Genomic DNA, 23,476 nt, shown 5'->3' with positions numbered 1-23,476 from the left:
TATTATTGCTTCTGCTAGTCCATAAGTTTCTTGAGTACAGGGACTCTTATTCCTCATAGGAGCTGCAGTGCACAATGAGTGCCCAATAAATGTTTGTGGAATGCCTCACTTTGTAGGACATGCTCAACAATCTGCAGTCTGTGAGGTATATGTGAATACTGGCTGTTTTTAGGCAGACTAAAGGTAATGTGGCTGTCTGAACTCTGGTGACTCTGAATTCTTCTCCTTGCTGACAGGCCTGTGTCAGGCTCTTATATTGAAAACAAGATTTATTGTGCACTTTGTACACGCCAGGCTTTGAGAGAACATCTTACATATATTATCTCATATAATTCTCACAACAGCACTGCAAGGTAGGGTCTATCATTATCTCCACTTAACAAATGGGGAAATTGAGACCCATTAAAGTTAAGTAGTGTCCAAGTTCACAGAGATATAAGCAGTTGAGTCCAGGACTGTTTGAGCAAATATGCTTACACATATCACCACCCGGACTCTCCATTTTTGGCAACTTACACATCTTTCCAGATAATATCCTCCCCCCCAAAAAAGACAATCTAGCCGCTGGGAATGCTGAGAGAAGGCTTGAAGAAGGAGGTAGAAAGGCTGATCTCTTCTGAATAAGAGAGGACTCAGGGAAGAACGGAGCCCTGGTGGTGAAGTAGCTAAGCACTACCGCTGCTAACCAAAAGGTTGGCAGTTCGAATCCACCAGGTGCTCCTTGGAAACCCTGTGGGGGCAGTTCTACTCTGTCCTACAGGGCCTCTATGAGTCGGAATTGACTCTATGGCAACGGGTATGCTTTTTTGGTTTGGTCAGGAAAGAACATAATCCTGCACGTACTGGGTAGTCAGGGTGTTGTTTTTATGAAAGACAGAAGGCAGGCAGCAATCCAGAAGCTCTTCTGGAAATTTACCACAGGGCAGTCTTACAGAGCCATAGAGGTATGTACCATCAAAACGTAGGGGAATGATTGTAATCATTAGGACATGATAGAAAAAAGAGTATATTGTATTTAAAAGCATGTTAAGAGGGGAAGTAGAAAGAAGTTGCGTGTATTTACTTGGAGGGCAGAATCCATAAACAAAAGAATAGATACGTCTTTAATTAGATGAAGATGGAAAAAAAAGGGACAAAAAGTAGAATTGTCTCTTGTTATTGCTATCATTATTACTAACATTTATCGAGTGCTTACTAAGTGTCTCACTGCTCTAAGCACATTGCAAGCATTAACTCATTTAACTCTCCCAACAACCTTCTGGAGTTAAGTCTTACTATCATCCTTACTTTACTGGTAAGAAAACTGAGGCATGGAAACGTTAAGTAATGTGCCTAAGGTCACACAGCTAATAGGTGATAGATCAGGGACTCTACAATAAGCCAGTAAGTCAGAGGTAGGAAATGGATGCTCATTTCCAACATAGACCACAGAATTGTCAAAGGAGTAAAATGCAGTAAATACGAGTGATTTCAGTTCCACAGACATCTGCCAGACTTACTTAGCTAAAGGCAAATATATGACAAGTCCTCAGCCTCCCTGTTGACAACTACATCTTCTAAAAGGTAGAGAAAATGGTAAGGGGACTTGCTTCTCTGAGCAACTGAAAACAGAGAAACTGGCTGATGAGCTGTAGAATGGGGACCTTTACAGAACGCAACCATTTTATCTTAGAGTCCATAAGTACCTTGTTGTTGTTAGGTGCCATCAAGTCAGTTTCAACTCATAGCGACCCTATAACTGAACACTGCCCAATCCTGTGCCATCCTCACAATCATTGCTCTGCTTGAGTCCATTTTTGCAGTCACTGTGTCAGTTTAACTCGTTGAAGGTCTTCCTCTTTTTCCCTGACCTTCTAATTTACCAAGTGTGATGGCCTTCTCCAGGGACCGGTCCCTCTTGATAACATGACCAAAGTACTTGAGAAGAAGTCTCGCCATCCTCGTTTCCAAGAAGCATTTTGGATGTACTTTTTCCAAGACAGATTTGTTTGTTCTTTTAGGCAGTCCATGGTATATTCAATATTTTTCACGAACACCATAATTCAAATGCATCAATTCTTCTTTCATCTTCCTTGTTCATTGTCCAGGTTTCACGTATACATGAGGCAATTGAAAATACCATGGCTTGGGTCAGTAGCATCTTAGTCCTCAAAGTGATATCTTTGCTTTTTAACGCTTTAAAAAGGTCTTTTGCAGCAGACTTGACCAATGCAATATGTCATTTGATCTCTTGACTGCTGCTTCCATGGGCATTGATCGTGGATCTAAGTAAAATGAAGTCCTTGACAACTTCAATATTTTCTCCGTTTATCATGATGGTGCTTATTGGTTCAATTGTGAGGATTTTTGTTTTCTTTATGTTGAGGTGTCATCCATAATGAAGACTATAGTCTTTGATCTTCTTCAGTGAGTGGTTCAAGTTCTCTTCACTTTCAACAAGCAAGGTTGTGTCATCTGCATATCGTAAGTTGTTAATGAGTCTTCCTCCAGTCCTGATGCCCCCTTCTTCTGCATATAGTCCAGCTTCTTGGATTATTTGCTCAGCCTACAGACTGAATAAATATGGCAAAAGATACAATCCTGATGCACACCTTTCCTGATTTTAATCCACGAATTATCCCATTGTTCTGCATCTTAGTCTATGTGCAGGTTCCGCATGAGCACAATTAAGTGATCTGGGACTTCCATTCTTAGAAATGTTATCCATAATTTGTTATGATATACATTAAAAAAAAACCCGTTGCCATCATATGAAGTACATTATGAAGGAAAAACCCTAGAAAAGGAAGGTAGCTCTCTAAAGTGAAAAAACAGATGCAATTTCATGCCTTGAGATACTCTAAAATGGAAATGAATTAAGAGAGTTGGGGAGGTTTGTTATCTAATGGAACCAGCTACCTGTGTTGGATACTCTCCGTTCAATTTAGATTTCTAAAGAACACATAGCATAAGAAAGAGATAAAAACAAGGATAAATAAATACAAAATATGTGATGAAAACAGTGCCAAGAAGGTTCAGATCCCAAATGAATCTTAGGTTTGGGGGAAAAAAAACACTGCTAAAGATGACAGATTTTTTTTTTTAAAAATAAGTATGATTAGAGCAAGAATAAGATAGACCTGCAACTCACGCAATGTTATTGGATGATCAAGATCAGGGAGATCTTCTCAACTACTGCCTTTTTTTTGTGACAAAGAATAATCATAGCCTTAAAGAGTCAAACAAACACCAATAAATCATAAATTCAAGCCTGAGACAGGCCAGGTGTTCATAAGAAATCACTCCAATGTTCTGTTGTTATTGTCGTTAGGTGCCATCGAGTCGGTTCTGACTCATAGCGACCCCATCCTCACAATCGTTGTTATGCTTAAGCCCATTGTTGCAGTCACCGTGTCAATCCATCTCATTGAGGGTCTTCCTCTTTTTCACTGACCATGTACTTTACTCAGCATGATGTCCTTCTCTAGGTACTGATCCCTCCTGACAACATGTCCCAAGCATGTGAGACATAGTCTTGCCACCTTTGCTTCCAAGGAGCTCTCTGGTTGTACTTCTTCTGAGACAGATTTGGTCATTATTTTGGCAGTCCATGGTGTATTAAATATTCTTTGCCATTACCACAATTCAAAGGTGTCAATTCTTCAGTCTTCTTATTCATTGTCCAGCTTTCGCTTGCATAGGAGGCAACTGAAAACGCCATGGCTTAGGTCAGGCGCACCTTTAGTCTTCAAGGTGAAATCTTTGATTTCAACATTTTAAAGAGGTCTTTTGCAGCAGATTTGCCCAATGTAATGTGTCTTCTGATTTCTTGACTGCTGCTTCCATGGGTGTTGACTGTGGATCCAAGTAAAATGAAATCCTTGACAACTTCAAACTTTTCTCCATTTATCATGATGCTGTTTATTGGTCCAGTTGAGAGGATTTTTGTTTTCTTTATGTTGAGGTGTAATCCATACTGAAGGCAGTGGTCTTAGGTCTTCATCAGTATGTGGTTCAAGTCCTCTTCACTTTCAGCAAGCAAGGTTGTGTCATCTGCATAACGCAGATTGTTAATGAGTCTTACTCCAATCCTGATGCCACATTCTTCTTCATAAAGTCCAGCTTCTTGGATTATTTGCTCAGGATACATATTGAATAGGTATGATGAAAGGATACAACCCTGATGCACACCTTTCCTGAATTTAAACCACGCAGTATCCCCTTGTTCTGTTTGAATGACTCCCTCTTGATCTACGTACAGGTTCCTCATGAGCACAATTAAGTGTTCTCGAATTCCCATTCTTTGCAATGTTATCCATAATTTGTTGTGACCCACACAGTCGAATGCCTTTACATAGTCAATAAAACACAGGTATACATCTTTCTGGTATTCTCTACTTTCAGCCAGGATCCGTCTGACATCAGCAACGATTTCCCTGGTTCCACGTCCTCTTCAGTGCTCTAAATGAATAAAAATCATATTCCAGGGTGGTGAGAGGTCTTATAGACTGGATTTCCTGGTCATAGTTGTTTAAGTTGCAGGCACTGTGGTGTAGGGGAAATATGTCAGAAGACTCGAGACAGCAAATATTGGCTTTGATTTTCAAAAGGCACAGAAAGCACATGGGCTCCTTAGACTAGATCAAGAACCATCCTGTTAATTGACTACAAAATTCTAGAACAGGTTTTTAAAAGGTTGATGTGTGAGCACTTAGAAAAAAAAAAGGAGAAATCATGAGAAGGCAGTATAAATTCTCTAAGAACAAGCCATGTTAGACAAATCTCATTTCATTTCTATTTTTGACATGGTTATTGGATTGGCAGATCAGTAAAATTGTAGGTACACTGCATCTGGATATCAGCAAGGCATTTGACAAGGTCTCTCATGATAAGCCTGTGAACAAAAAAGGAGAAATGTGTGTTGTACGCTACAAAAAGAATGCTGCCTGATGGATAAATGTCAAACTGCAGGGAGGTTTCTAGTGGCATACCACAGAGCTCTGACCTTGATCTTGTCCTAGGTAACATTTTTACTAATGACATGAAAATGTGGAAAGCATATCTCACCAACCTACAGATCACAATTTTGAGGACAAACGCCAAATACTTTGTATGGCAGAATTAGAATTTAGCTACATCTCCACAGGCTAACAAGATAAAATCAAATTAGGCCAAATTAAGGCTATAAACATATTTACACATGCACCTCCTCCATCCAAACAAGCAATTAAAAAAGCTTCAGCTATATAATTATAGAATAAATGAAATGTGGCTTAGCCTCGGAACTTGTTAAAAAAAAAACATGTAAGGGTTTAGTTACCAGTGTTCTAAATGTGAACCCGTTATGGCACATGGCAACCAAAAAAGCTGATACTGGAGTAGACAGCATTAACAGAAATATACAGTGAGGACAAGGGAGGTGATTCATTGCTGGTCACAGCACACAATCCTGAACGATCTGTTCCCAGCCCTTGCTCAAGGGGCAGCCACAGGTGGACTAAGAAAGAAAGAAAAAAAAAAACCCAAAACTGTTGCTGTCAAATCGATTCTGACTCATAGTGACCCTATAGGACAGAGTAGAACTGCCCCGTATGGTTTCCAAAGAGTGGTTGGTGGATTCGAATACTGCTGATCCTTTTGGTTAGCAGCCGAGCTCTTAACTACTATGCCATCAGGCATCAGGGCTCCATAGGTGGGTATGTATATATATATATATATATATATATATATATATATATATATATATATATATATATATATAAAATCATATCACCTTTCCCTCCCCCTAGCCTCAGCAGACTGAAAGAATAAGTGACTAAAGGGAGGCAATCTGTAGGCTTGCCAAGAAACTAAAACATGGCCTGATAAAAAAAAAGGACAAACTGGGCTGATTAAAGCTCCTCTGTTAGTTTTTTGAACCAAGAAATACCAAGGGAATTAGGCAATGGGACATGAAGGTGAAGGGATGTGGCGAAAGGTGCCAGGAGGTACACTTGGGGCTATGTAGTGCAGTGGAAACCAGAGACATTGTTACAAGAAAGTAGAAACTAAGTGGTAAAAAAAAAAAAAAAAGTGGTAGACAAAAGCAATACTGAGTTGATGGAAAGAATATGCTACCGGACAAAGAAAGAGACAGAAGGAGCAACCTTCAGAGAAATGCTGAGTCATATTAGTGTCCTTCCTTTGGTATTGACCAGTGTTTCCTGGTGCCCAGAGACTAAAGATATACTTAAAAGAAGCTCTCAGGTACTTGAGGCAACCTGAATGGACTCTGCTCCTGACCGAAGAGCCTAGTAAGAACTCATACTCGCATCAACCTTTGACATTATACTTCAAGAGCAGTTTGGACAAACTGGAGTGTATTCTAAAGAAGGATAACAGAAAGAAGGATTTGAAAGTAGGTCATGTGAGGAATAGGAGAAGGAACTGAGGAAATATTTAGCCCAAAGAAGAGAAGAAGCGGGAAGAGTTGCCAGCAAATATCCTAAGAGAGCAGTGGTGATTCAGTGGTAGAATTTTCGTGTTCTGTGAGGGATACCTGGGTTCGATTCCTGGCCAATGCACCCCATGCACAGCCACCACCTGTCTTTCAGTGATGGCTTGCTTGCTGTAATGATGATGAACAGTGTTCAGTGGAGCTTCCACATTAAGACAGACTAGGAAGATAGGCCTGGCAATCCACCCCCCCAAATCAGCCAAGGAAAACCCTATGGATCACAATGGTCTGATTCTGTTGTGTATGGGGTTGCCATGAGTTGAGGCTGACTCAATGGCAGCTAACAACAACAACATCTGAAGGGCTGTTAGGTGCGAGATGGATTTTATTTATTCTGTGGGACCCTAGAGCTCTAGTACCAATGGGCAGAAGTCAAAATATGGTAAATTCTGATTCAATGATAACCTTCCAATAATTAGTTGAGATGGAATGGAATGCCTTAGGAAAGGACCAGTTCCCTATTTTGGAGACATTTAAGCACAGGCAGGTGACCCCCTTATAAGAATAATAATGTCACCTTTAATTTGTATAATGCTATACAATGTACGAGGTACTTTCTCTTATACTACCTTGACCTCCCTAACAACCTGCTGAGGCAGGCATTTTTACATTGAGTGCCACAGATGAGGAAGTCAAGGTTCAGAAAGGTTATGTAACAGAGCATAAGAGTAAGTGCCAGGGTACCCCACAGAGTTACCTTTTATTTGACTACATATGAAATGAACATTTTTAAGGATATATTTGGAAAATCCTAGTTTATCAGTCTGATAGGGCTTCTAGGTTTTTTTTTTTTTTAAATTCATCTTTTTGAGGCTGAATATATTTTCAAATGTACTAAAAAGGTACTCTGTGCTCAGTCTCACATAAAACTTATGTTCTCTGCATCTTATGAAACTGAGACCAATTAATACATTCCTTGTATAGATACAGAAGGCCCGTGGGTGCAGTTTGTACAAACATGCCTAGATGTACATTTCAAATAAGAATACTTTTCTCTCTCCATTTGTCTGAGCCCATTCCCTACCCTCCTTCCAGATTTCCTGTTATTTGGCTTCTTAGAAGACAGGAGTGTGTTTGTCAGGATTGCTAGCTAACTAACCCCTTCCCACTCCAGTTTCCTCAGGTCTCTACAAGGGAATTAAAAGGAAAGTAAATAAATCACCATGGTTTCTGAAAACTCCTTGCTTCTCTCACTTTCCTTACCTTCCCTCTTTTGATTAAAAAAAAAAAGAATGATACACAAATTCTATCACTAATACAGTTCTAGTCATAGGTGCTGACTGCTATATTTTCTGTTGGGAGATATCAGAAATACCAGTTTATGAAGCTCTTTAATCTGGTAAGTGATAGATGATACAGATATTCCTGGATTTGGGCCATAGTACTTTCAGTTCATTGATGGTGACATATTCTCTGATGCCATGTCTGGCATTTAATTTAATATGCTGCTGAGGAAAAAAAAAAACAGTCTTATAATGTGAGTTTGTTAGTCCTCCCCTTTCAGTCCCAGTTTGCAGATATCAGAATAGAAGTTGATCGGAGTTGACACCAGACATTGTTTATCAAGAGGTATATTATGCCCATTGTTTATATGTAAATGTGTTTAGAAAAACTTTAGTGATAGATAGAAAAAAAGATATACAGAAAACAAGGGGAAGTCCTTGAATTTAAAAGATAACAGAATGCTACGTTTTATTAGTTATTATTTTTCACTATTAGTAGTAAGTTGTAATGTTTGATTTAAGAAAGACTGACTAGAAATGATGACTAATTTCTCAGTCAATCACATCTAGTGCTAAAGCCTATTATGATCAAGGGACCTAGACCTGTGGAGGAGTTGTCCTTAAATTACATGATGAAGATTAGAAGAGCAAATATGGAAGCCTAAATACATGAAGTGAAAGAAAAATTGAGGTGAACGCTTTTGCTCAAAAGACCAAACTTCATTTTAAAGGCAGAGTCAAGTTTTCGAAATGACACACGTACTTCCAATTCATGAAACAACTCCCCCCTTTAAAGGTTTGAAGGCAATTTGCTTTTTCAAAGAATCTTATAATAAATAAAATGCAAACAATCACTGCTCCTCCAGTTGCGCTTGGATTTTCCTGCATTATTGCGGTATCTTAAAACAAAGGGCAATTGCTTTCACTTTGACGCTGCAATGATAGCTAGATAATTGCTTTGCTTCATATGTTTTTGTGGGTGTCTGACTGTGGAGTGTTTATGCACCTGTGGTGCTATCTTTTCATGTGCATCTGCTTTGGTGTGTGTGACTGTGTGTGTGCCTGGATCTAGGTGTGTGTGTGCCTGTGTGTGCATCTGTGCCTGTGGAGGGGTCTGCCATTTTGTCCATGCTTCTGGTGTGTATCTGTGGGTACGGCTGTGTGTCTCTGCAGATGTCTATGGTCAAATGAGCTTCTGTACTCAGTGGAATCATCCCCAGCCCAAGCTTAAGTTTAGTGGAATCAATAATAACTCAAGTACCTGGTCTCCAATGGTATGTTGCTATTCATGACCCAGCTGTTATGCAGATGAACTGAATCCTGTGTACTGGTTGGGGGAGCAGGAGCAGCTGGGCTGGGCTGGCTGCGGGTAGTCATTGATCTCCTCTGAAGAGAGTCTGCTGTAGGGGGTGGCTTCCTGGCACAGGTGCAGGCATGTGGAGGCGGCGGTGGCGGCGGGAGAGGTCTGAAGGTGAACTGGTTGTGTGGGCTGCTCTGCATGTCTAAGGAGAGAAGAAAAACACAAAATAGAGACTTACTCTCCCGTTTGGCAGTCAGGAAAACACAGCATGTCAGACTTACCAGGATTTCAGAATAATATAACCTGTCGGGGAGGAGGTGTTAGAGTTTTAAGTTCCGTCTATCTGTAAAAATGTCACTTAACTTACAAAAGCACGTGTGGCACGCTTATGAAATGTAAAGCATCCACAGTTGCATTTACATGTAAATTCTTCAGGGCTATAGCAGCTAAAAAGTAAATGAGGCCGCCTCACACAATTTGTCATAGTTTCTGCTACGGAACAAATAAATCATCAACAAGACACTGACTTACAGAACAGAAGCAAGCTGATTTCCATCAGTTGCAAAAATCTCACTTCGGAAAATACCAGTGAAAGGCAAAAATTTGTTGCGAGGAAAATCATTCGGCGCTTCAAATAAAAACATAAGGCCACCTTCTGGCTTACCTCAGGAAAGGATGCTAGCCTGCCTACCCAGAAGCAAATCTATACTTCTGAAAAACAGCTCACGAATGTATAAGTCAACTGTGTGAAACTAATCTCTGTCAGCCCCCTAACTCAGAGTACTACTTGTAAAAGGTAGGCTAAAAGGACTTCGTTCAGGTTATGACGGTATTTCCACAGCCACGCAAAGCACAGTCCATGCCCCTCCCTCCTTGCCACACCTTTCTAGGAGCTCTGCCATATTAGCGGCCCCTTAGGCAGCAGGGATACCCTTATTCTACCCGTTTGCAGAGGGTGCAGCCTGGGACAGCGGTCCTCAGACTTCTGTTACTGCTCTTGTTTGGTATTTTTCCACTGTTTTCCTGGCAGGCGCACGTAAAGGCAGCGCGTTAGGATTTGGCCCATGAAAAATACCCTAATTAAATCCCTTTGAAAAGAAATCGGTAGTGTAGCTGATAGCCACCTCTCTTCCATGGGAGGAACATAATAGATGTCAAGTGATTTCTTGTAGCACCAGCACGTTCCGGATAAACTTTGTAGACAGCATGGCTTTGTCCCACCTCCCAAATGACTGAGAGTTGAAAAGCATAAAAATGCCAGAGGCTTTCAATGCTTAGCAAAGGGCTCAGCTGGTTTGTGCTAAGGCCTACTTTACAGTGGCTGATCACAGAAAAAAAATCACTTCTTTCAATCCTTCCGTCTCAAACTTGCATTTTAAAGACATTGACATGTTTTGTATATTTTAAAACGATATTAATATCCCAAGAGTAGGACAAATTCTCGGCTGTATTTTCTCATATAGGTAGCCCTCCCTTTAAATGAACTTGCGATATGAAAATCTGAATTGTACAAAAGATAGATATGGAAGGAAGTGGTAAGCATTCACTTTAGATAGTCAGCTACCCTTTTATATTTAAAAGGAACTAATATGTTTCATGAATTTTCTTTTATTCCAGGCCCGCTCCAAATCCCATATCTACTAAAAAACCATCACAAGTACTTATTACCTTTTTTTTTAACCTCTGGGATTGTACTCATAACCAGAACCAGAATCATGCTTTCCATCCTTGGAACTTAAAGAAGCATAAAATTCTAAAACCCAAAGGATCTTGCAGATCTGTTCATTTTGGAGATGAGAAAACTGATACCCAGAAAATTACTTGTCCAAAGTCAATTGGCTAGTAACATAGCAGGACTAGAACTCATGTCTCCTGACTCTCTGGCCAATGCTCCATTCACTGTACTGCAGATCTCTGTAATACAAGTTATCTTTCTCCCGCTTAAGATTCAGAGACACCAAATCCTCTGCATGCTCTGAATTTGTCAATCATGATATCCCACCTTTCGTTGCAGTTATTCTTTTACATGTCTGCTTCCATCTTCGACCATGTCTACCTAAATGCAGAAATGAAGGCAGTGTGGTGTGATGCAGCTAAGCATAGAGGAGAGGGCATAGAATTTTGAGGTCAGGCAAACTTGGATTTGAGTTCTCCTGCCTCTGCCACTTAGAAGCCTTAACCCTTCACTTGTAAAATGGAGATAATAATCTTTTCTTCTAACATTTAAACGAGGTAAATCAAGTAATACGTGTCTGCACATAGCAGGTCATTGACTATTTGTTCATTGAATGAATGGTAGAAAAGAAAACTTTAAGACTGAAAAGTACCGCAGGGATCAGCTAGTTCGGCCCTCCCCCCTCTCTTCTCCATCTTATGGATGAGGAACCCAAGGCTCAGAGAGGTGAAGTGACTTGCTCAAAGTCATCTGACTTGAAAATGAATTCACCTGCCTATGTCTGATAATCCCCAGCTCAGTACTCTTTCTATTATACTGTTCTGGAAAAGAAATACAACTCTCTTCTCTGACTTTAACACTTATTGTTCTTTTCATAAATTTGACCCCTCAGTTTGCAATATTACAGCATTACCATAATATTCTATGTGTTTTGCCTTACCTCCCCAAATAGACTACATGTTTCTTAGAGCAAGGCCATGTTCTACTTCTCTTGCATGTCACGTAGCACTGAAGCACAGGCCTGGGTATAGAGCAACATCCCTAAAAGTCGTTATTGATAAAAAAAAAAAGTGTTTGACTAGTCCACAGGACTTGTAGACCCACCTCAATATATAGCGCATCCTTAGAAAGCTAGAAATAGAAATGCCCATATGATCCAGCAATCCCACTCCTAGGAATATAACCCTGAGAAATAAGAGTCACCACAAGAATACACATGTGCACACCCATGCTCACTGAAGCATTGTTGACAATAGCAAAAAGATGGAAACAACCTAGATGCCCATCAACAGATAAATGGATAATCAAACTGTGGTACATACACACCACGGAGTATTACACAACGATAAAGAACAACGATGAATCTGTGAAGCATCTCACAATGTGGATGAATCTGGTGGGCATTATGCTGACTGAAATAAGTCAATCACAAAAGGACAAATATTGTATGAGAACACTACTATAAAAACCAATGAAAAGGTTTACACACAAAGAGAATCTTTGATGGTTACGAGGGAGGGGAGGGGTGGGATAGAAAAACACTAAATAGACAATAGGTAAGTGGTAACTTTGGTGAAGGGTAAGACAGTACACAATACTGGGGAAGCCAGCACAACCTGTACAAGGCAAGGTCATGGTAGCCCCATGGACATATCCAAACTCCCTGAGGGACCGAATTACTGGGCTGGGTAGGGGCTGAAGGGACCGTGGTCTCAGGGGACATCTAGTTCAATTGGCATAACATAGTTTATAAAGAAAATGTTCTACATTCTACTTTGGTGAGTAGTGTCTGGGGTCTTAAAAGCCTGTAAGCGGCCATCTAAGATACTCCACTGGTCTCACCCCATCTGGAGCAAGGGAGAATGAAGAAAACTAAAGACACAAGGGAAAGATTAGTCCAAAGGAGTAACAGACTACAACTACCACAGCCTCCACCAGACTGAGTCCAGTACAACTAGATGGTACCTGGCTACCACCACTGCCTGCTTTGATAAGGATCACAATAGAGGGTCTGGGACATAGCTGGAAAAAATATAGAACAAAATTCTAACTCACAAAAAAAAAGAAAACAAAACAAAAACAAAAACCAGGCTTACTGGTCTGACAGAGACTGGAGAAACCCCAAGAGTACAGCCCCCAGAAACCCTTTTAGCTCAGTAATTAGGTCACTCCTGAAGTTCACCCTTCAGCCAAAGATTGAACAGGCCCATGGAACAAAACTAGACTAAAGGGGCACACCAGCCCAGAGGCAAGGACTAGAAGGCAGGAGGGAACAAGAAAGCTGGTAATAGGGAACCCAAGATGAATAAGGGGAAGTGTTGACATGTCATGGGGTTGTTAACCAATGTCATAAACCAATATGTGTACTGTTTAATGAGAAGCTGGTTCTGTAAACCTTCATCTAAAGTACAATAAAAAAATTTTTTGCAACTCCTTTATTATAAAAATGATAAAATAATTGAAAAGTACAGTCATAGCGTTATTATAACATTTCTGTTGCACGTAGAACTACTTCATATAGTCATCTTGATTATATATGTATATATATTTATATTATATATCCAAATTACTGTTCATTTTTGTTTCCATGTTTCAACTATGTGGAGGGTGCTCTGCTAGTTAACAGTGTCTTTAAAAGCTTTCACAATGTCGGATTGCTGCACTGAGTGGAATACATCTGAACCTTAAGCCCTTGTGAAATGCAAATGATCTCAGCTTCACTCTTTTTTTCACCTCAGGAAAAAGATGGGGAATGAACTTGCTCCCTCCCAAATGAAGTAATTTAATCCTTGGGCTCCATGAAATGGGATTTCCCAACATTAAACACTAATGAAAAATACATTTGTGTTCAGTGTCAGGAGCTCTAGCACACCAATTCCAGGGAGTTAAGAGTCACCTGCACTCACTTATAAGTGTATCTGGCAACCATACATTTCTGTGCCCAAGAGAGAGACGCAAGGGAGGAGGGGCGAGTGGTGATTATGCAAATGTGGATATCCAGTCGTACTTATAAGGCTTTCTGAAAGTAAATTAAGTTTTCAGATGAAAAGGTCTAATTCACATAATAAATACACTTGGATAGGAGCCAGCTTCAGGTTTGACCTCCTAAAATAACTTGGTAGGATAATCTTTCCGGGGAAAACTTCCTCCAGATTGTGTATCTAAGGCATTTTTCAGTGTGGCAGAGCTGTTAATAATAGAAGTATAAGCCTTCAGAAAAAATTAAGTGGGAGAAGAAACTTGTCATGCAGATTTTTTTTCTTTTGCAAATAAACCTTATTTGAGTTATGTGTTAGAGAAATTTTCACTGAAAATAAGAGTCTCTCTGCTCAGAAGCACTGTCTGGGGGCTAAACAGGGTGTCTAACAGGGAATTTTGCCCCTTAATTTCATTAACGCATACAGTCAATTCTGCTCCAAGGCAACATGCATTCCTAAATATCACTAAGCTATGCAAAATAGCTCATGGGAGAAAAGCTTACGGGAAAAATGGCATTGGGGCACAATGCTCAAAAACATTGCCAGTAACAAATGAAAAATAGGAACCTTATAAAAATGGTAGCACAGTTTTACATGTTAATGCTTAAGATATGCATAAATACTACAATAAATATGGCACTTTACCTTGGAAAAGACCCAGAGTTTGATTGTGGAAGTGGGTGTTGAAATGACTGCAGCTAGTGAGTTATTGTGAAGTGGTGGCAGGAGGGTTATCTGAATGGACAGAAAGTTAGTTGTAACACCCCATGTAGACGGTGAAGGCCCTAACACACGCAGTGTGGATGTTTCAGGTGTGTGCGCATGTGTACCACTTTGTGTATTCTGATGTGGCTGAGGTCAGTTGGGGGAAGTTTTCTGCGTTCATCTAGGGTTTCTCACAGATGGAATTATATATAAGCAAATGCAAAATTGTTACTTTTAAATTGTTCTGGAATAGACCAAAATCCACTTTTCCAAAACAAATGTAGTAGAGCTGGCAGGATTACAACATAATTTCCCATAGGTGTTAAACAATAAATATGATCATTGTTATGGCTGTGTCAAACAGATAATCTTCCTTGAAAAAACTGACCAAAGTAGTTTTGGCCTAGTTTTTTCCAGATCATTCTTTCCTTTAGTGACAACCCACCCCCACACCTCAACATGTCATTTTTTTGTTTGTTTGTTTGTTTTACAAAATTACTATTCAGTGTATGTTGTCAAAAGGGGAATATATATTCCTATAGCTCTTTTTTATAGCTCTAGAATAAGGTCACTGAGAGTCAGAAAGCCTGTCTGCACTTGCTGGCCTAAGTTTGTGTTTCATGACCCCATTGGCCAAGGAGGAGTGTATCTCTACAACGTTTTATCTGCAACTCTTGGAATTCTAAAATCTCTGAAAACTGAGAGTCTTTTGCTAATTCCTTTTGTGGCAAAACCTGACCTGAACTGCTTATGAGGCTATTTATTTATGCTCTTTATTTATCCCACCCAGTGTGAATTTTCATATATTTTGCTGCAAAAAGATGAATGTATTTTATAAAGGAGTGCTAGCTCACACCCTGTATGCATGACAGTATCTTTGTAAAATCTGAAAAAAAAATTAAATTCTGAAACAAGTGGACCACAGTGGTTTGGGATAACAGATTGTGGGCCAGTATTAGTATTTAGAAACCCCTGGTGGCGTAGTGGTGAAGAGCTATGGCTGCTAACTAAACGGTTGGCAGTTTGAATCCACCAGGCGCTCCTTGGAAACCCTATGGGGCAATTCTACTCCGTCCTATAGGGTCACCAAGAGTCGGAATCAACTCAACGGCCACACGGGTATAAAGCTCTTGGTAATCTACATGCACACAGAACATTAGGGTACCACGGGTTATTGCCATAACTACTTATGTCAAGTCCCTCAGGGTCAATTATAAGTCTTTGGTTTCTTGTGTTGCTTTTCTGAGCTGTTCTCCACTCCTAGGCGGGAGAAGGGATAAAAGGAAATAAGCTTAGAAGAAAGAGGAGAGGTTTATTACTAATGCTATTTTACTAATTCTAAGTACATATTACTACCTTACAGCACTTTACTGGTCATATATTACTACTTTACAGTACTTTACTTGTCAAAAGAAGCTTTCACAACCTGTGAGGAGATAGTCTATAAATTCCTGTGTTATGGCTAGTATCCATTAACTTGATAGTGCTCAATGATCATCAAATTAGTCCTAAGTGTATCTGGCTGTGAGCACTTCTGTTCTCAACCTTACAATTATTATTAGAGGCTTGAAGAATAAGAAGAGAAGAAAATTGGTTTTCAGAAGAAAATAGAGTAAACAACTATAGCTTATTACATTTCTGGCTTAAATAATATTTCTTTCATATTAATATAAACATATACCCATAGTCCTTAATAAAAGTAGGTTCGTTAGCTAAATAAACCACTAGATTGAGAACAGAAATAAAAATCTTTTAAATAGTTAATGCCTGATACATATTTGCGTGTATGTATGGCCATGTGTATGAGCGAGACATAGACAGTAATAGAAAGACAGGCCAAAGCAGAGAGAAACAGGAGAAGTTGAAATTAAAACAAATGACTACAAGAGAAGAGTCACAGAGCTCTGGGGGGGGGGGGGGGGGGGGGAGAAAGCTAGCAATAAATTATAATGTTTTCTAGTTTAGATGGTTTGTTTCAATCTGGTTCTAGATTACTGCACTCTACGTCTCCAAGCAGCCTTGCGATACCACGTACTTACTATCTTTGAAATTGTGAAGTATATCCCTTTGAGGGCTTTGAATGGTCCTTTCACTAAGGCAGTACAAGTAAGATAGTACGCTCTATTAATTTCTGTCAGCTAGCTTGATCTTCGTTACAGCCACTACAAATAAGGGTCAACAATGAAGCACCAACAATCCTTTGACATGTTTGCAATAAAATGCAGATTTGTACTGTCTCTCCATAAGCTGAAATTTATCGTCAAAGGATATGCTGGTCTACCTCCAGGCAGTCTAAACTTCCTATTTGCTAGGTTTCATTAATTTCTTTTCTTTTTCTCCAATGTGTTGTACAAACATAACAATGAGTCAAATATTCACTAGGCAGCCCCCCTCCAACCCATTTCCTCCTGTCTCTCCTACAGAGGGAATGCAAATGCACAGTACATTATATTGGCTGTACATACTGCAATTAACCAATCTTAGGCATAATAGTCAATATTCCTGCCAATAACTGGCTGGTTTGTTAACTCAATCCACTCTCTGACCTAGATTAAAACCAACAAACCAGGACTTTACAACCAAGAAAAAAAGAGAGGACTGTGGCTAAATGCTATTTTGCTTAAATTATCCAAATAAGTGTTAAAACTACCAAATTTTCCTCGTTGTGAAAATATATCACTTTGTTGATATTTCCACTGTAGTTTGACAATGTTAAAAGTAAGAGAAAAACGAGGCCAATACATTTGCTATGTATCCATTTTTTAAGTTGAATGGCAAAAAGCCCTACTTTATGCTACAATTTGGAATTTTAAATGCCAATTTTTAAATATTAGTATATGATCTCAATTAAAATTAGTAGCCGGTCAAAGCCTTTTTCACTATGGTATAGAAGGAAACTCTATTAGCCATTATGCACCATGAAACATGAAATAGATAATTGCCCTGTTTTATCTTATGCTGACAATGATGCTGTGGGTTCCATTATTAGCCAGTGAAGTATATCAAAAAGAAAATATAAAAAAGTAATGATCCTTAAAAATTTCATATTTATACTCAAACCAAAGTTGTATGTAGGTATTTTAATTATTTTCAATCCCCAAGTTCATTATTTATTTGCAAGTAGGTAATCGAGGGTTATGAATTAATTGACAACGAATCATTTAATAAATCAGCTAATGACAGATACTCTGGAATTTCACAAAGTTTTCATTTTCAGGGCTTCATTTGTATTAGACTATTACAAACGGTCACCCTATCTTCGTTCAAAAAGCAATGGATGGAAATCATTCTAATGTTATTTGTGAAAATGGAACTCTGAATGTTTGAAGCACAAATCAAGAAACCGTTATGACTGTGTCTAAAGTTCTAAGAAAAATATTATTCTAACTACCCTATGTTAAATGATGACAACTAGCTATATTAAGAGTAAGAGAAAACAAAAATCAAAAGACGAAAAATTCTAGAGATGAAAACAAAGCCTGGAGAACTAGGGCAGGCTGGGGAAGATTTTATCCTCCCATCACTACCACTTTCCTTTTCAAAGAAAGACTGAGGAAAGAGTAATGGTTATTAATACCAGCATATAACCATTATTGTCTGGCTATTTTGTGGGAAAGGCTCTAGGTACCCTGTAGTTCTATCCCCCAGGACCACTTTAGGAACAAAGGGGACCTCTGCATACCTACAGGACTGGCATTTGTACTTGCGGGTTGAACACGTACTTAGGCCCCAGCTGGGACAATGGGAAGAGACAGCACATGCACAGCAGTACTCACATGACCCAGAGGACTCTCAAATTTCACCCACGTTTTGGCCCATTGCTTTAGTGCGGCAGTTCTCAGTTACAGGGGCAAAGCTCAGCAATGTTTTGCGACTACTTGTTACCACAATAATTAAATGCCACCAGGGTTTCCAAGATTCTTACTTTATTAAACGAAACCTTTATCAGTCACTATCTGTGAAATATTTTCTTCATTTCTACATTTATTATTGCAGTCTCATATGTTTATAGTTACCTCAAAACAATAATTTTTTTCTTCCGTTTATGCAGGGCGACTTTCTTTCACTGGAGACGAGTTAATATTTTAGTTTTCCTCAGGCGTTTATACATTAAATCTCAGTGGGGGAACCTGCCTGACTTCACAAATGATTTACTTTAAAAACGATAGATGAGAGTGGACTCAAGGTGCTGCCTCTAATAGTGTCACTGTCACTGAGTTGCACTCAGATGTGCTTTCGGGGATGAGAGAGAAAGGGGTGAAGTTACAACTGGTGTTGTGAATTAGGTAACACCACTAACCCTATAAACTATTTAAATAGCTGATCTACGTATCCACAGGCTTGTAAAATGCTTCTATGCATAGCATGGGGTGATGAAGGGTTGATTATTCTCTCCCCCCACACACACAAAAAAATTGAGAGGGTAATTGTAAAAAATTCTGGACTGCCTCCAATTCAACTCAGTCTTAAAATGGTTCCTCAAACAAAATGCAACAGTCTGGATGAACATCACCCAGAATACAAGAAAAGATATCTGGTAAATTATTTTGTAATGATGTTTTTTCACAGGCAGCCTTAAACTATGTATAGATTGAGCTTGAGACTTCATTAACTGGAAGATGGCTAATGAAGTCATGAGAAGGTGGCCCAATTAGGAAATACACTGATATATTGATACAGATGTGTCTGCTAGTGGATCAAATGAAATGTCCATCAAAATAAGCAAATTAGTGGAATCTGCTAATATAATGTTAGAGTAGACTGAACAACTGATGAAGTCAGGCAGATTCCCCAACTGAGATTTAATGTATAAAACCTTAAAAAAAAAAAAAAAAAAAACCTTAGGAAGACTAAAATATTAACTTGTCTCCAGGGAAAGAGTGTCAGCCTGCATAAACAGAAGAAAAAAATTATTCCATGTTTTGAGGTAACTATGAACATATGAGACTGCAATAATAAATGCAGAAATGAAGAAAATATTTCATAGATAGTGGTTGATAAAGGTTTCGTTTAATAAAGTAAGAATCTTGGAAACCCTGGTGGCATAGTGGTTAAGAGCTACAGCAGTTAACCAAAAGGTTGGCAGTTCGAATCCACCAGGTGCTCCTTGGAAACTCTATGGGGCAGTTCTACTCTGTACTATAGGGTCACTATGAGTCTGAATTGACTCGACGGCAATGGGTTTGGATTTTTAAAAATCTTTTTTAATAAAGTACCTTAAGCAACTTATCTCTTAATTAAGGCCATTGAAACAAGTTTTTTCAAAAGATCCTTACAGGAAATATTATCAGGAGGGACCAGTCTCTGAAGAAGGGCATCACGCTTGTAGAGGGTCAACAAAAAAGAGGAAGACCTTCAACAAGATGGATTGACACAGTGGCTGCAACAATGGACTCAAGCATAACAACGATTGTGAGGGTGGTGCAGGACCGGGCAGTGTTTTGTTCTGTTGTACATAGGGTCACTATGAGTCAGAACTGACTCAATGGTACCTAACAACAACAACAACAACAACGTGAGATGCTCAGAGCGATAGAAGATTAAACACACTTTGCTTACGTGAAGCAGTTTCTCAGAGAGACTCCTTATATTTCTTGAAATCGGAAGGTTTCTGTGAATGAGTATACAAAGCTCCTTCCTGTGTATTAATACTGAGGGTCTACACTAGGCCAAACCACAGAGTGTGATCTGAGTTCAAAACCTGGAGTTAATTCAAGGTTGCTTTTATTTGGTTTCCTCCAACACTGCAAATAAGTACTGCCAAAAAGATAAATAAAATTAAGATTGAGGTATGTATCCTTGGCTCCATGTTGCCTCCCTTTTAATTTACAGGGGCAAGCCCTGATTTGGTGGTCTTGGTAGCCCACTCAGAGTGAGATGTTTTACAGGGTGAAATAACATAATACTATGGAGCCCTGGTGGCGTAGTGGTTAAGAGCTATGGCTGCTAACTAAAAGGTCGGCAGTTCAAATCCACCATCTGCTCCTTGGAAACCCTATAGGGCAGTTCTACTCTATCCTATAGGGTCGCTATGAGTTGAAATCGACTGGATGGCAATCGGTTTATGCGATTTCTGTCTTTTATTCTCTCAGCCTCATCAGTATTTGGGAATAGTTTACGTAAAGAATTAATTCTGTTATTCAGGAAGCCATGACACCCAGGCTTAATGCCCAGCTCTCTGATCTTCAAATTCTTGCTATGCCAGCCAGCATATGAACAATTTCTTCTTCCCTGTACTTCTAATACAGGGTCCAGCTGTTTTCCATATATTCCCACTTAGGGGATTTCTATGGAGATGTCTGGCCATAGCTTACCACAGGGCTTTCTAGAAGTAATCATAAAATGTCTGTTACAGGTCAATGTTTACAGATATTCAGGATGGAAGGTCAAGTGTCACCCACTACCAAAATATACTTGAAAGCAGGACTCATTCCTTACTAATATGTTATTAGTATTTATAACTTTCTAAAGAAACAACAGGAAGCCAAAGAAGGAATTGATCTAAACAATTATGTAACACCTTGCATTCAGAAGTAGAAGACAATGAGGGGTCTTCATCTCATTTGCTTATTTTCAATAAGGTGAATCAAGTATAAAATGCTTTCTGTACCACTAATTTACTTAGTTACAGATCTCATCTGCACATAACTTGGGTGACTTTGTAAGTACACAATGACATCTCCAAATGACACAGTGGTTAAGTTACAGACATCAAAATTAGACCAATCTGGGCTTCAAGCCCAGCTCTGCCATTTACTATCAGTTTGATATTGGGCAATCAAATCTTTCGCAGTCTCCATTTCCTCATCTGTTAAGTAGCAATAGTGATAAACACCTTTTAATGTTTTCTGACAATTAAACGAGGTCATGTGTATAAAACATTTGTAGAGTGCCTGGCACATAGTGAATGACCACTTATTGAACACAACAAAATCCATAAAATTCCAGTACCATCTAGTAAGCAATTAAGAGAAAACCTATCTTATTTTCAGATAGTTGATTATTCAACACTTCTCCATTATAGTAAAAAAAAAAAAAACTACGAGTTTTACATATTTCTTTTCTTCATGACAGTTCTAAGAAGCTATTATTGAAGTCATGAGTCAATACCAGAACGGTTGGCTCCAATCCTTTCCTCTTCCTCCAAGCCACACCAAACACTCTCTATTGATTAGCTTTCTTATTATGCTTTCAGTCCTTTCTATTCCAGATAACAGACTCTATTTCATGATTTTTATTTAAGTGCTCTGAATGTATTCACTTGTATTTTCCCTTCTTCTAAATGATTTGGGGGTATACATGCATTTCTAAAGTATCTATTGCAATAGCACCTTGGGAACTAGACATCAGAGCACAGGAGGTGAAGAAAAAAACATTTTCATGAATACAACATTAATGCTTTGTATAGGAAGGACCTTTCATCTGCAGCTCTCAAAGACCTGCACAAATATTATCTGATGCTTTATTCACTGTGCCAAGCTGCAAGCAAAAGTGTCTTTCAAAGAACTTCCTTAAAGTACATAAAGTCCCACAGGGGAAGGAGCTGTGGATAGCTGGCTAAAGGGTCAGGAATGTTCACAGAAGTTTTAAATAGTATATAACAAAATACCAGGGAACAAACTATGACCATCCCTTAGAAGTGCTGTGCTCTGTGGGTATAGCTTTTGTAGTTAGTAAATACACCAACTGAACCGGTTGCCATTGAGTCAACTCTGACTCGTGGCGATGCCATGTGTGTCAGAGTAGAACTGTGGTCTATAAGGCTTCCAGTGGCTGATTTTTCAGAAGTAGATTTCCAGGCTTTTCTTCTGAAGTGCTTCTGAGTGGACTCGAACTGCCAACCTTTCAGTTAGCAGCCAAGTATGTTAACCATTTGCACCACCCAAGGACTAAGTAAATATGCAGGAACTTTATAATATTGGCCTTTAGACCATACCAACGTCTACTTTAAAAGCTAATGATATTTGATTAATTTTGTAAAAAGGTACATCAATCTAACCTGTCGGAGATGACTTGTCTCACACTATATCCAACTCTATTTATAAAAACATTGTAGATTAATTGTAGTTGTTATGGATTGAATTGTGTCCCTCCAAAAGTTATGCTGAACTCTTAACTCCTATAACCTGTAAATAAGGCTCTGTTTGGAAATATGAGCTTTCTTTTGTTATGTTAATGATGCCTTATAAGAATAGGGTGGGTCCTAAACCTAATCCCTTCTGAATGGTGTCTTTTAAAAAGAGCAGAACAGACACAGACACATACAGGGGTGTATAGACACCATGAGAACTACATCTATAAGTATCCAAGGAATGCCAAGAAACTGTCTGGGCTACAGAAAACGAAAGAGACAAGGATCTTCCCCTAGAGCTCAGAGAGAAAGAGAGTGCCTAGCCCAGCTGACACCCTGAAATTCAGTTACTATAGCCATGGAACACCATATTTATAAGCAGTAGTCATAGTTCATCAGGTGGTATTTTGCTATATACTATTTAAAACTTTTCTGAACATTCCTGACACTTTAACCAGCTATCCACAGCTCCTTCCTTCATTGGTTGCTTTCGGATTCCTAGTCTTCAAAACTATGAGAAAATAAATCCCTGTTCTTTAAAGCCACTGATGTATGGTTTTTTGTTTGCTTGTTTGTTACGGCAGCACTAGGTAACTAAGACAGTAGGCTATATTATAGATGAACAGCGTGGGTATCAGGCTAGGATTGTATGTCAAGTACTTAGCATAGTGTCTGGTTGTTGCTGTTGTTAGGTGCTGTCGAGGTGGTTCCAATTCATAGTGACCCTATGTGCAACAGAACAAAACACTGCCCGGTCCTGTGCCGTCCTCACAATGGTTGCTATGTTTGAACCCATTGTTGTAGTCACTGTGTGCCTGGTATGTGCTACAAGCTCAGTTAATGTTATTTAGTAATATAGTTATTATTGCAGTTGTTACCACTATGATTTTAGATTAGGAAAACCACTTTCTTCCAAAGAATTCAGCAAAAACTGACATTCACATTTGTTGTTATTGTTGCTGCTGCTACTACTACTTGTTTTTCTATTGCTTGTTAAGATATGTACCTGTGAAGTAAGAAGAAAAAAAGGAAAAAAAATCAAGATGGGC

The 23,476-nt window shown here is 39.1% G+C and overlaps 1 protein-coding gene across 8 annotated transcripts in view; it reads right to left on the bottom strand.

The window, feature by feature from the left end:
* TENM1 (teneurin transmembrane protein 1) overlaps positions 1 to 23,476 on the bottom strand; it is an 893,898-nt gene that overhangs the window by 381,243 nt on the left and 489,179 nt on the right. For all 8 annotated transcript variants that reach the window (XM_049871612.1, XM_049871606.1, XM_049871609.1 and 5 more), the window contains one exon: positions 8,960 to 9,200. In XM_049871612.1, the coding sequence (XP_049727569.1) occupies positions 8,960 to 9,200 (241 nt within the window). The remainder of the gene's footprint in view (positions 1 to 8,959; positions 9,201 to 23,476) is intronic.

The sequence above is a fragment of the Elephas maximus genome, chromosome X (assembly GCF_024166365.1).
Source record: "Elephas maximus indicus isolate mEleMax1 chromosome X, mEleMax1 primary haplotype, whole genome shotgun sequence".
Taxonomy (NCBI): Eukaryota; Metazoa; Chordata; class Mammalia; order Proboscidea; family Elephantidae; genus Elephas; species Elephas maximus.
Note: the sequence above shows the minus strand (reverse complement) of the source record. Positions and strands in the feature narration are given on the sequence as shown.